The sequence below is a fragment of the Triticum dicoccoides genome, chromosome 1B (genome assembly GCF_002162155.2).
Source record: "Triticum dicoccoides isolate Atlit2015 ecotype Zavitan chromosome 1B, WEW_v2.0, whole genome shotgun sequence".
NCBI classification, from domain to species: domain Eukaryota; kingdom Viridiplantae; phylum Streptophyta; class Magnoliopsida; order Poales; family Poaceae; genus Triticum; species Triticum dicoccoides.
In genome coordinates this window covers 627,634-642,453 of record NC_041381.1, presented here as the reverse complement: position 1 = coordinate 642,453, position 14,820 = coordinate 627,634, and the positions used below count along the sequence as shown (strand labels likewise).

General features: G+C 41.8%; 1 protein-coding gene across 4 annotated transcripts in view; it reads right to left on the bottom strand.

The window, feature by feature from the left end:
• Positions 1-3,204: 3,204 nt before the first annotated feature.
• LOC119314728 (putative disease resistance RPP13-like protein 1) overlaps positions 3,205-14,820 on the bottom strand; it is a 33,716-nt gene continuing 22,100 nt past the window's right edge. For 3 of the 4 annotated variants that reach the window (XM_037589435.1, XM_037589428.1, XM_037589441.1), the window contains exons 8-9: positions 3,627-4,273; positions 3,205-3,516 (exon numbers count right to left, since the gene is read on the bottom strand). In XM_037589435.1, coding sequence (XP_037445332.1) covers positions 3,494-3,516; positions 3,627-4,273 — 670 coding nt within the window. In that variant the 3' untranslated portion in view covers positions 3,205-3,493. Of the gene's footprint in view, positions 3,517-3,626; positions 5,146-6,798; positions 7,003-12,245; positions 12,373-12,445; positions 12,669-12,855; positions 13,109-13,226; positions 13,413-13,645; positions 13,713-13,833; positions 14,008-14,820 lie in introns of those variants that run through there. The other variant, XM_037589423.1, reaches the window with a different exon arrangement.

Genomic DNA, 14,820 nt, shown 5'->3' with positions numbered 1-14,820 from the left:
ATCCAAAAGATTCAAGATAAAAGTTTAATATTGACATAAAAATAGTAATACTTCAAGCATAATAACAAAGTAATCATGTCTTATCAAAATAACATAGCCAAAGAAAGCTTATCCCTACAAAATCATAAAGTTTGGTCATGCTTCATTTTCGTCACACAAAATACTCCCATCATGCACAACCCCGGTTTCAGCCAAGCAATTGGTTCATACTTTTTAACGCGCTTCAACTTTTTCAACCCTCACGCAATACATGAGCGTAAGCCATGGATATAGCACTATGGGTGAAGTAGAGTATGATGATAGGGATTGTGTGAGAATACAAAAAAGGATAAAGTTTCACATTGACGCGGCTAATCAACGAGCTATGGAGATGCCCATCAATTGATGTCAATGCGAGGAGTAGGGATTGCCATGCAACGGATGCACTAGACCTATAAATGTATGAAAGCTCAACAAAAGAAACTAAGTGAGTGTGCATCCAACTTGCTTGCTCACGAAGACCGAGGGCATTTTTAGGAAGCCCATCATTGAAATATACAAGCAAAGTTCTATAATGAAAAACTCCCACTAGTATATGAAAGTGAAAACATAGGAGACTCTCTATCATGAAAATCATGGTGCTACTTTGAAGCACAAGTTTGGAAAAAGGATAGTAACATTGTCCCTTCTCTCTTTTTCTCACATTTTTTTCTCTTTTTTTTCCTTTTTTTTATTTTGATGGGCTTCTTTGGCCTCTTTTTTTTATTTGGGCTTCTTTGGCCTCTTTTATTTGGGAGATACTGGACGCAGCAAGAGGACTCTTGACAAGTTACGAGGATGTTGTAGCCACAGGCCAGGGTGCATGTCTGTAGACGAACGAAACACGTCGTTATTGTTGTCGTCATCAGTTTAGACACTAGACTGGATCCAAACTGACTCTTCATGCGACATGGAGCAATGTATCACATCGATCACAGGTAGGTGTTGATAGACAGGTCGACCAACCAACCACGGCAAAATTGTTGGAACTTCTTGCACAAGATTACTATTTAGGGGAACTTAAGGAATAAGTTTTCATAATAATTTTAACAGGGTCACTAGTTTATCAGCTCGTGCACCCTCACATGGTATCTTCTTTGAAGGTGCGAACCCTTAGTAGGAGAGAATCTTGAGCGAAAACGAGCCAAAGATGGACACTCTATTTTCAACATCGAGTCAACCTCGTGACTTCGACTCACTTTTTTTTCGAGAAGGAGGATGATCCCGCCCTCTGCATCTGGGAGATGCATACGGTCATTTTATTGATTATTCTCGAGAACCTTACAAAGTATAACAACAATATGCCTGAATCCGCCATCTTGGCAGTATCTGCCACTACTCCTATCCAAATGATGAAGGGGTGCAACCTGGGCCACATACCCATACCTCTCACCTAAGCCTAACATCTAAAGCCGGAGGCCCCGACCGAGCCATCTGCCGGGTACGGGGCTCAAACAGGTCTGACGCACTCACATGTTTCGCCGCCGCCATCTTCCACTAGTCCATCTTCAAAGCAGATTGAGGTGACAACCTTGGCAGGTCATCCGCCATCAATGCCACCACGACGCCAAACGACGACCTCCACCTACACGAGCCTTGGCAGGTCCTCCGCCATTGACGCCACCACGACGCCAGCCGACAACCTTCACCTACGCGAGTCCATCTCCAAGCAACGGACGTGAATCCATGATAGGAAAGGGTTGCACCACCGCCGTCTCCCACCACCCACAAGCGCCACCCAACCCCAAGGTTCCCAAAGCGGCGCCTTCAAGAAGGGAACGACGTCGTGAGCGCCGCCGTCGCCCAACAGAGTTAGGGCTTTCGCCCGGGAGACCTAGGGGGAGGTTTAGTGAGGAGATCAGTCCATACCGACGCCTCTAGGAAGGGAAACAACGCCCTCAGGCGTCGCAGTTGGCGCAGCCGGTGATGGCCGGCCCGGGATTTCGCCCGAACTAGATCTCCACCACCAGCAGCACCACATGTACAGAACCGGCGACCGAGAGGAAGCACGGCCCGACCAGACTGGCCCGCACGCTGAACATGGGAGGAAGGGAGGCGCCAGATCGCGCACACCGACCGCCGCAGAAGTCGCCGCCGGCCGCCAACGACCATCAGATCCCGTCGCCCGCGTGGTCAGGACACCAGATCCACCACCCGCACGGCTGTTAGCCGGCCGTGCCTTGCCAATGGAGCCGCCGCTCCAGATCCGGGGTTCCCCGCACAGAAGCAGGGAAACCGAGGCCTCGCCGCCACCATCTTTGGCGTCCCGGGCTTGCCCGGCGGCTGCCTCAGGAGGCGGCGAGGGAGGGGGTTCGGAGGAGGGGCAGCTAGGGTTCGGAGGAGGAGGCAGCTAGGGTTGGGAGGAGGAGGCGGCTAGCTCCTGGAATTTTCACATGTATAGATTCACGCCTGACTTCGACTCACTTGAAAGGCAAGAAGATGGAAAAGGACTATGCATCTTAATTTCCAAGAAACAACTATATTAACTTAGCCAGTAGGCAAGATGCAGTATAACTTAGCTTTCTTTCAGAAATTTTGACATCCAATTCATTGAGTGAAACTGAAACCTTACCTCCACACCTCACGGAACCACCTAGCTAGTAGTAGGACATTTCTGGCCGCTAGAAAAATAGGCCTTGTCACAAGTTCATCAGCAGATGTTCGAGTAGTACAGTACGTTGCTCTTTGTGAGAGCACGCTAACATCAATGCTGTTTCCATACAGCCGTCATTGGCCGTTGTCGTGATCCTTCTGCTCAGTCGTATCTAAAACACATCTAAACTTGGCCTAATTCCAGTAGGAAATTCAGGTGGGGAAATTGAGGAGAAAGTACTATTTCTAACCATTTTGTGAGGATTATCGATGGATTTCTTGACATTGCCGAGAAATGATAAACAAATAGAAAACGGTCGATGAAGATACATTTCCACCAAGATTAGGCCAGTTCCCCACCCAGGCTTCAGTTCTGAATCTCCATCGGCGGCGGGCAGAAGCTTCAGTTTCAGCTGGCAGTGCAAATGATCTTTCCATCATGCTGAATTCAAAATGGGAAGTACGTACGACCACCAATGGAAAGTTGTAGCGAACAAAGAGCCAGCAAACAAAAATAAAAGCTTGGCTTTTGCTGACAAATAAGCAAGAGAGGCCTGAATTATCCAACTCCTTGGCATGCATTACACAGTGCACTGATTAAATAGCATTCACCAATCAAATTAAACGGTACTGCCCACATTATTACAGATCAGAAATAGTACTGAATAGTATACAGAATTCTCTCACACTCACTCACAAATAGTCATATGAAACAGTAGTCGGCCATACACGTCTGGTGCACATTGAAAATCACAGTGCACAATAAAACAAGCACATGGAAAGTAAGAACAAATCCTGATGGCTCCACATTCCTTCACTGATTCACGGACTTGTGATTCCTAGCCAACCTTCTCTTCTTTCTTCTCTTTTTTTGCGGGAAAATCTAACTAGAATTTTCTTCTGAGGCTAGCAAATGGATGAAAAAACATAACAAAAGTTAGTAGCAGATCATCATGACACAGCCCATTTTTCATGATACAAAAAAAAGAATGTAGAAAACAGGATTACAGTCTTACATGCTGGGTCTTCAAATCTTTGGTCGGGGATGTGCTTGATCTTCTGCCAATTTGGATGTCTGACTGTTTGACACGACTTCGTGAACTCACCACTGCAGTATGCAACACAAAACTTCTCAAGAGAACGGGGCAGTGTTGGAAGCGACCGGATATTCAAGCACCCTTCGATTTGTAGTTCCTTGAGCGATGTAAGGTGCTCCATATTGCCTGGTAAGGCATCCCAGTTGCACCGACCAAGCCAGAGCACACGAAGATGAATGAAAGTCACAAGTTCAGGACCAGGTCCCGGTTGGCTCCATCCACCCAAGACAAGTTTTTTCAGGTTCTTTGGGCCACCTTTCTGCTTATCCACCATCCAATCTGGGTACCTCAAGCTTTCATATTCTGCAATAATCAGTTCTTCGATACCAACAGGAGGGCACAGGCCCTCAAGCACCTCTGCTTCAACTTCTGAGCTGCACCTTGTACCATCATCACCCCATTCCAACTTCAGTTCCTTCAACCGATCCTTGGCACCAAGATTGGCTTCAACAGCTTCCTCCTTGCTTTTAACATTTTCAAGTCCATTGATTGTCAGGCTGCCACGAAGCTTGTTTAGGTCCCTAAGCTGCTTTATCTCATAACCCTGCTCATTCCTTACTATGAACCTGCTGCTTGGTAACGCTTGGAGTGAGATAAGCCTGCCTATGCTCGGACATTCCAAGTTCTCACAAATTATGTACCGCAGGTTGATAAGGTTATCAAGTGTAAATTCCCAAATTTGGCCATGGCCATGACGACCAAAGTCCAGCAGCTGGATATGGTGAAGTTTCTTAGTTAGTGTGCTTGGTAAAATTACGGTGCATTCGAATGTCCTGAAAGAAAGATAGCATAGGTCCTTTAACTGGCCAATGGATTCTGGTATCGAGAACTTCTTGGGTTTGGTGATTTCAAGATGTTCCCGGCTAAAAGCAACCGCCAGTACCTGCAATTTTTGCAGCCCCTTGCATATATTGTCAATGACGTTTTCCTCAACTGTAGTACCCTTTTCAACAACATAAATTATGAGTGTTTGTAAATTTTCCAATCCAAGGATCTTTTCAGTAATCAATTCTCCATCATAATTCTCTACAAGAAGATGGCAGACGTCTTGGGGAACATCTCCTTTCCATCCTTCTCCTCTCTGACTCCTTGCATTCTCGATTCTGAAGCATTCCGTTCCACTAATCTTGTCTAATAAATCATGCAACAAGTCAGGAATTGTAAACCAATCAGGCCATTCTCCTCCTTGCTGAAGAAATGAGCATGACACTAACTCCTGAAAATAACTCTCAGCTATATCTTCCATGTCCTCCGTTGCACAACTGGTCTTTATAAACCCTTGTGCTACCCACAAGCGAACTAACACATCCCTTCTTAACTTGGATCTCTTGGGGAAAATACTGCAATATTTGAAGCTTCGCTGGAGATCTGGATTAAGTTGTTGATACCTCAACCAAAGAGCACCCATGGTCTCATTCAATATTTCCGGATTAAACTGCTGATAATAACATGGAATTAGCACTTTGGATGAATAATATAGTGATATTTGTCTATGGAACATAAATTTATAATTTAATTTAGAATGCTTGCATGGCATTAGTATGTAAAATATGGGTGCAACCAAATGTTCCCAAGAGTCCAAAAACAAATACGTTTTACATAGATACAAATTTGTGCTCATTTCGTGGGTGCAAACTTTCACGACAATATGAACTATTTTGAACTGAAAAGAAAAAAAAATATGTTTAAAAAAAAGAACTTTCGTGAAACATTTCTATCTACAGAATATTTATGTTGTAAATAGGGAAAACTTTGTTTTTGCCACTCTAGGTTTTGACCACTTTGCTTATGCCACTCTAGAATTTGACATTTCACTTTTGCCACTCTTAGTTTTTGATAATACATCACAATTGCCATTCTGTGGCAAAATCAATAATTTAAGAGTGGCAATTGTGATACATTTTCAAAATATCTTAATATACCCATGATCAATAGACGGCCCAAATAAAAAAAACTCATAGGAGGTTGATAATCTATCACCGACTCCGGCCATATCTATGCACCGAAGGAATGTGGTTTTGGGCCATTGGATGGGAAAGTGTCCCGCAAGATTCATGAATAAGTTGGGATATATCATATTTGTAGCAATAGCCTTGTATTGCACGAAAATCTACCTGCACTTTAGCCCTTCGGGTTCCTGGTTTCTACTATTGTTGCAAAATAATCGTTTAATTCTCACCCATAGTCCATTTAAGAAAATTAACCCGAGATTTTATCTCATCTAAAATTTAATAAAACTTAAATGAGTTTCACCATCAAGTTTCATATCCAAAACATGATGAAACTGATCACGAAAAAAAAACAAGTTAAATTTGATGAATCTTAGTTTTATATATCAACCGTAGTTTAGAAAAATTGCCACAAACTGTGGTGCAAGTTGATTTTAATTAAATACAAGCTTTTTAAAAAAATATGTCAGTTGTCAATTGATCATGTCCATCACTTCATCATCCAATGGTTGCTAATGTATGTGTGCATCCGATAAACAAATTCACTTGGTGAACTAGATATTGTCACAAAGAGGAAAGTAGGACATCTTAAAAATGCTCAAAACATAAATACATTAACATATATTGTTTCAAATGTCTCACCATGACAAACATATAGGTTCAACTTAGTCGTGTATCCAACATTGTTAATTTTTATTATTAGCTATTGAGGTTTCTTAGCTCGTTCTTTAGGATGACGTCTAATTCTTAATAGATGCAGTAATGATGTATTCAATAAGTTTGTAAATAGATATTTTCACATAAATACGTTGGTAGAAAACAATTATTTATTTTACTATTAATAAAACCATGGTGAATCTAACAACATTATTTTATTCTAGTGCTTCTATTTGTTTGGCCTACTTTTGTTTTCAAAGTCTTAGAGGTCATGAGGGTATTAGAGCTTGTCTCTCCTAGCGCATTAGGTGTATCATGGTACCGCTCATTTGTAGCATTTTTGGCCTGTTCAAATAACCAATTAAGTATATTTCACTTCAACTACTGGATTGTAGCAATAAAAGCGCAAATGGAGATGCTTCTATGTACACAAACTCTCAAGATTATGTTTTGTGGGAGGTATGTCCTCCACGCGAGTGATTTACCTGCTGTGAAGTAATCATGCTATTTTCAATATATCCATTTATAGTTTCTCTTCCATCAAGGACACTGATAATATGTTGTGTATCTGGTCTCCTTGCCGGGTTGAACTCCATGCACTTCATTGCAATCTCAGCACATACTCGTACCTGTTCCAGTTGTACATCCCGTTGTGGTTTCTCCAATATGGCACTCCAACTTTCAACTACCTATGAATTATATTAGTGTATTATTAAAACAAGAGACATCTTATGCAACACAAAATTAATGTATGTAGTAGTACATATATACGAGGCCCATAAATTATGTTACCAGCTGATACAAAACCCCATCAGATAACACTTCGAACTACCAAACAAAAATTCCCCAAGAACTTAATTAAGGTGCGCTCTGGTTTCTTCTCACATGGTATCAACTGAATTAATAAAAAATATGCATCCCATGAAATCTGCCATGTCATGTGAGGGTAATGGAATTGCAAGGACATAATTTTCATCAACCATACTTAATGTTTGTCTAACCAACTCTTCATCCCATTGTCCTGTTGATCGATCAGTAATGTCACAAACTTATGAAAAAGTTGTCCACCCCTTGGAGTAATCAACTTTCTGCTATTGCAATTAGGTATCCATGCATCATCCCAAATGCTATTTTTTACCATCGCCAACTCTCCAAATATATCCTCGAGCCTAACAAAGAGTGGTACTTTCTCTGTCGTTTCGGCTTATACCATGCCAAATGGGATCATCGATTGGTAGGAGAGGCGATGGCACGGGAGAGAAGCAAAGTCAATCAATAATATATGGCGTACAATTTGGCAAAATGATGTGCCTAGCTAAGGTAAAAAATGCATATGACATGCTCTGCATGGAAATCTTCTAGGTCATGTTACTCTAGCAAACCAGCATATTAAGGTTCTTCCACAATGATGGCATGTAATCAAGGAGCATCATAGGCTTGCCCATGAGTAGAAGACATACAAGATAACGTAGATAGCTATGGTTGTACATGCGGTAACATCAAAGTATGATGTAGCTATTATACCCCAAGGCTCAAGTGATTAAAGGTCGATGGTCGAGGCCCCCTCATGGCATGATTAATCTTAATGTCGATGATGCTTTCGATAAGGACATGCTACACTGAGCAGCAGGTGTAGTTTTGAGAGATTCCAGGAGCTTTCATTGTGGTGGAAACCTAAAGATTGACATGTGTAGTGATGCACTAAAAACAGAGACAATGACGTTGCGCTTTGGATTACAACTTAAACAGACAATAGGTTGCAACAAAATAGTCACAACCCCCTACAATTCTAAGGTAATTGAGACCATGATCAATGGCAGAAGAACCTCGGGTCCTGTAGGGCATAATTTTATACTATTGTTTCCATGTCTTATACGAATTTCCACGAACACTGGGTGAACATTGTAATAGAGAAGCCAATTATGTGTCACATGTATAAGCTAAGATGGCGATATCGTCAGTGTGAAGAACCCTTCTTTGATCAATGATGTAGCAGTTATCACTATCTAACGAATACAGATGCAAGGTAAAAAAATATGCATCAAAATTCAGGTTATAGATAACTTGGGCATCGGTGATGAAATGGTACAACCACTCTCCCGCAGAAATAAGCTAAGCATTATTGTTCTTACATGTGCGGATATGCAAATTGACACTTTCTCCTTCACAAAACGAATTTGTATAGAAGGTATTTATTCTAAAAAATATTACTCATCAAACTATATTTTTTTGTTGGATTTTATTCATGTTTTAAATATATTTTCATCACTAAGTATCAATAGTCCCTCCGTAAGGAGCATTCTCATTTTTATTCCATTTGTAAATCATGGTGTTAGACCAATGCATAAAAGTTGAACATAAATGTTTGAAAGTGCATATTCGCACCTAAGTATGTTTTATTTTGATGACGACAAACTAAAGGGACTAATAAGATGGCTATGTGTATGAGCAGGTTTTACTCCCATGAGCGAGTGGTGTCGAGGATCGATGACCCCTTAAAACTAAAGGGCTCAAGGAGGAATTTCCGGCAAGCATGTCCACCACTTACCGGGGCTCGACCGCTTGCATGGATAGGAGATGGGTAGAAGAATGGAACTCGCTCACTACAATGCCATGAACTCTGTCCATTGCGACATCATGTCTTAATAGGAATGATAGAATACCACATCAATGAAGTGTAATATCTATTCACGAGGTTGGTATCCAAAGAACCTCTATGTTAAGTGTGCTGGTCCTCCGACCAAACTTGTTGTCGGGTGCGCCACGAGTGAGGTCAAAGTGTGCAGCAAAGAAAAGTGTTGGTCTATGGTGCCAGTCTATGTCCCAGGTGGTATCCTGGTATAATGGACGTGAACTGGTTGTTATGTTGGGTGTTATACCCACCCTCATCTTCCTAGAGCTGGGTTTCCATGTTGGACTAGGGGAACGGTGGAAATGCCAAGATCGTTTCTGACTCACACAAACCATATTCCCCGGTGGGCTTTGTGGTTAAAAGATCAAAGTTAGGAGGAAGAGAAGGAGCGGAAAGAAAATATGCTCAAGATAATCCTTGCCAGTCGGCGTTGAGGTGTCTGATTACAAATCACCACCCACAATATAAACTTTGGAGCCGCAGGAGGACGAAGCCCAGCTAGAGCAAGATAGTTGAGAGGCCACAAAGGTACCCATACTTCGTAGTATGTTCGTACGTGACCTGGTGCTACATGATCGGACCCTTCCTTCCCTAGGAGAGGATCAAAAATCATGGCCCTTCATCCATTCTCTAGAGTCAACTTATACATTAGCCATGCGTTACCGACTTAGATTGGAATCAATTATCACATGTGCTTACCTCTCACACAAGATACCATTTCCATCAACCCAAAGTCCAATGCCAAATGGGAAGGAAAAATCTAGGTTAATATGCAATTTTAGTGTTGGCCGGAGCATCATTGCATGAAACTTTCGCCTTCAGGGTAGTTGTTTTCACATGAATCATCTAGAGTTTTCACTGCCCGTCTTGGGCCAAAATCAAATGCAGACACTTCGACTCGTTCTCTGGTGCTCTTTGGTTCCACTGCGAGTGCCTGGTCAAATGTGTTGGAGGCTCAAGTGTCCCTTGTTCCTGGCTAGTGTCTGGGTTGCGACGTGATGCTAGAGGCAAACACTCTCGCCTTCTATCTATCTTCTCTCGGGGGATCTGGAGTCTCCGAGTAATTCAAGAAGGATCCTTCTGGCCTAACTCTCAGACCCATAGCTACCTTGCTTGACTGGGTTTGAATCATCCGTAGGTGCCAACTCGGAGCCTTTGTATGTGTAATTTCTGCACAAAACAACTAGTTTTTTTCCTCACTACATATACGCCACAATAACCCGTCGGGGTAGGTTGACCACTCCATTCCATACATTTTAGATCCATGGTTGAACTCCCTACCCTCTCAACTCTAATTTTTTATTCCTTGAGATATTTGTGCTGGATTTGGGAGGAGTTAACACTAAAATAGATATGCGCCCTTCCTCTCTCACTAACCATTTTCTTGATTTGCAAAATTCCAAGATTATTACTTTGATCTAGTTCCTCTTGGAGGTTGAATAGTCCCAAGCGGTAAGAATCATCAGTGAGGAATCAATTTATGATTTACCCTGCTGCTTGTAAAGTATTGAGGCCACCTAAAGGTCTACCACAAATGTTTTAGCATCGTTGTTATGGTGGTGGCTCAAAGATAGTAAGATGCTATCGAGTTTTCTTGAATTTAATGGAAAATAGAAAGATTTGATGATGATCAATCATTCGGTTAAGGTGGATCTCAACCAATCAATTTCTACTATATACGTACAACATTACAATGGTTAAACTAATTATTAGAAATGCAGGATAACCAATATGAAATGCTAGAAAAACTAACGCGCTGAAAGGATTCCCTCAGCGCCGAGGAGCCTTGGTGGCATCGAGAAACTTTGGTGTCCTGACACCTATCCAAACGGTGATTAGCTCCCCTCTAAGGAAGTGAACATCGGAATACTTCTTTATCTCCATGTGTCTTCAGTTACTTCTTATCTAATCTTGTTTACTTTGGTCCCTTGACCTTGCAAGTATCATATAGGTTGTGCTCACCTTAGTTTTATTAGGCAAACTTTATATTTTGCAATGACTATTCTAAAGGAAAGAGAGCTATATTTTGTAGACACCTATTCACCCCCCAATTGCATCCTACACTAAAATTTACATCTAAAATCATGATTTGGTCTGGTTCAACATGCTAATTCTTTGGATTTTGAAGTTTTACATATTAGCATGACATGATAACACTTTGGATGTAGTTCAACATGTCTTTTTTCCATCTATGGTTGAACCAAAGGAAACCTCCTTCTCAAAAAAAGGTTGAACCACCACTTGACAAAGTGTGGTTGAGTTGTAGGCATAGTTTAAAAATGGAACGAACTGTCCGTTTGAATGGAAAAGACTAAAACCGGCGGGCCCGTCTGTTCATTATGTTTCACAGACCGTCCCACCATTAGATGGGTGAAACCAGCTGAACCTCGCAGTTTTCTGCAAAATTGGTCAATAAACTTTGGTAGGTGAACACAATGAAGCCCAAAAATTATATTGGGAAAAGAGGGATTGAAAACCCACACTTGAGTCATCCGCCGTACCCAAGCCAATAACCACTATGTTAGGGTCATTTTGATGTCTATTATGAGGACACAATGCTATTTAACCATTTTCAGTACAAAATTAGCATATACTACCTCCGTCCGGGATTTTAAGTCCCGTGAGCAGGTTACAGGCGTCCTGAATTAGAGGGCCGCATGCAAAACGCTCGACCTTTTCTATTGGCTGGTTCTCGCGGTAGTTATTGCCTACGAAGGCACGCAACTAGGTGAGCAGATACTCATGTGCATGCAGCCAATGCATTCTTTTAGTTTAGCGAGCGGCCGCAGGAAATTAACAGGAGGAGCAAACGAATAATCAATGGGACAAGGAGACAGAGGGATTTTACACACTATGGTTGGTCAGACTCTTGCAGATTACTATGCACTGAGGCGTCTTGGTACACGCGTTTTGGTCTGGGGGCCCTTTAAACCCGGACCGAGGTAGTACTATATACTATTAATTATATTTTTTATGATAAAAACCATAAAATGGACCGGTTAACCAGCAGCCTAATCGGTGAAAACCTGAATGGAGAGGCCCACCGGTTCGGTCACCATTTCGGGTATTTTAAACTATTGTTGTAGGTGACTTCCATCTACTAGATGTTCAAATCCTAGTTTCAAATATTTTTCACGTCGTATAAATTCTAAGTCTTTAAATAAAGATATAAGTTCCATGGTGGTTAATTACTAAAAATGAAAGGGAGTGATATTATGTTGCATCTGAAAAGAGAAGCAAGTAATGTATTGGTTTTGAAGTCAATCCTTATCTTTAAAAGTGAACCTAAATCGTGCTTACCTTGTTAACATTATCATTTAGATCCAACCTCTCTCCTGTCAGTACCTCCGCGATTATTATACCAAGACTGTAGATATCAAGCCGGTGTGTGATTTCACCGTTGCAACATTCTGGTGCAACATAACCCCTGCACAATAGATGCGTCCGCGCTGAGTAACGGAATAAAAATGTGGAACTGTCAGGAGGCTTAGCAAACTTACGGTGTTCCGCGTATGTGTACAGTAAAAGTCTGGCTCTGCATTGGACGAAAGCACCTTGATAGACCAAAATCAGTAATTTTTGGTACCAAATTATCATCCAACAATATATTCTCTGGCTTTAGATCTAAGTGGACAATATTATTTTGATGAAGATAATGTAACCCCTGACAAATTCCTATTATAATTTGATACCGGTATGTCCAGTGAAGTCCGCAAGATGTATCTACGAAGGAGGAGAGGATAAAGCAAGCCGAGTATTATTTGACATACTTCAAGTCTATAGATAGTACATACGTGGTCATTATGTAAAAGAAGATAGCATATACATAGTGATATGTGGGATACTGAACCATGTGAAATTTAACGATGAAAATAAAGGATAAAAGAAACTTTGCGCCATATGATCCTACCCGTGATATACTCACGAAGACTCCCTTTAGGAAGAAACTCGAAGCAGAGCAACCTTTGTCGTACATCGGCCATGACCAATTTTCCTTCGTACTTTAACATACTGCCTTGCGTATCAGCACAATATCCCAGAAACCGTACTATATTTTTGTGCTTCACCATCATGAGACATTCAACTTCACGGAGGTACTCCTTCTCATACTTATACGTATTTGACATCCTTTTTACCGCCACGGTCCTATTCTCAAGAATTCCCTACATCGATAAGATGCCTTGTCAGCAACAACTTCAGTTTCCAGATAAAGTTTGATTAAATCCTTTCCGCAAAAAAAAAAGTTTGATTAAATCCCAAGGCAGCTCAGAGTTACTGTACCTTATAAACCTCCGCATATCCACCGGAGCCAATATTCAGCTCAGGAGAGAAGTCATTTGTGATTTCTTTGAGAAGTGACAGTGGCAGCGGCTGGGGCTCTGCCGTTTCATCACATAGCATGGACTCCAGGTCCCGTGGTGTGATAATAGATCGGCATTCCATTTGCAATTATATGTCACGGTACCCCTGAAACAAGAGCAAGCGCATTGTTTGTCGCCCTTCTTCATTTCCCATAGGGAAAGTTGTTTGCTTGACAGCATATACGAGTTGTCAAATCATAGGCCTACTACTAATTCTGGTTGCAGTTTTGATTAGTAAAAGAAACACACAGTCTACCTCCTTAAGATGACGGAGCGTAGGCAATGAGGACAAATTAGAAATGAAGAAGTTTCTGGGTCAAGGAATTTTTTTGTGATTACCTGGCGAGGCGGAGGCCCAGGCTTGAAATGATTTCTTCCAAACTAGGAAAACGGATGATTTCTCAAGCTGTCAAGGAAGACTTCCAGAGATCATGTCCATGTGAGAGAGCATGGGAGAGCTATATTAAGAAACGACTACCTAGTGAACACTTCACTAATAACTGCAATTTTTTTAAGAGCAAGCTCACCGCTACTGCTCGTGGTACGGAAGACTTCGCTTTTCCTCGTTGGCTCTGTGCTGCAGCTTCCTATGATGGATGTTGCTGCTGCTCAGCTTCTCCTCTTCTTCCTCTACCCGGCGAAGCCGACGACGAATGGTAGCGAGTGCTAGCTATTGTAGTGGTTGGAGTATAGAGCTCCAGGGCTTATGGCGATGGTGGTGAGGAGTCACCTCATTATATTTGCTCTCAACATGTACACCATTTGCTACATCCTGTCAACCTCGTCACTTCAACTCACCTTAATGGCAAAGAAGAAAAATGATGCACCCTAATTAATTTCCTAGCACAAGTTGGAGGATCGAACGTAGCTTTCATTCAGAACTCAATTAATTGATTGAAGCCGACTTCTTACTCAGAGCTTACTGGACTGGCTCTAACTGAGGGACAGCGACTAACTCCCTTCTAGTTTATAATTGTGTGTCTCGGTAATTAGTTTGACAAACGAAATTTTAGTCGTGCATCATAAAAAACCATACCACTGAATTTGTATAAAAAGAAGTTTTTTTAGATCACAGTACACGCAGACCCTACCCCTATGAGCACCTCCGAGAAACTGAGCCGGCATATCATCTTGAGATTGACGAAGTGACCAGAGGCGCCTCGTAGTCGATTGGAACGTCTACTCCCACTGAAATTAATCCAGGAATAATGCGAGCACCAGGATTTGAACCATGGTGGGCCGGGGATACGACTGTCCTCCTAACCATCCAAATATAAGTTGGTTCGCTAAAAGAAGTATTTTATTGCATATTTTTCTGAGACATTTCTTTTTTCTTTTCACGACGGGAGGTCAAGACCCCCCGACCTCTACATCACCGTGATGCACACAATTGTTTTCGCTAGAGTTGTTTTCTCGAAACGGAGGTTTGGACCCTCAGCCTGTGCATAATTTTGAACACAACTATTTTCACTGTAGTTATTTTCTTGAAAGGAAGGTCGTCACCATTGGCCTCT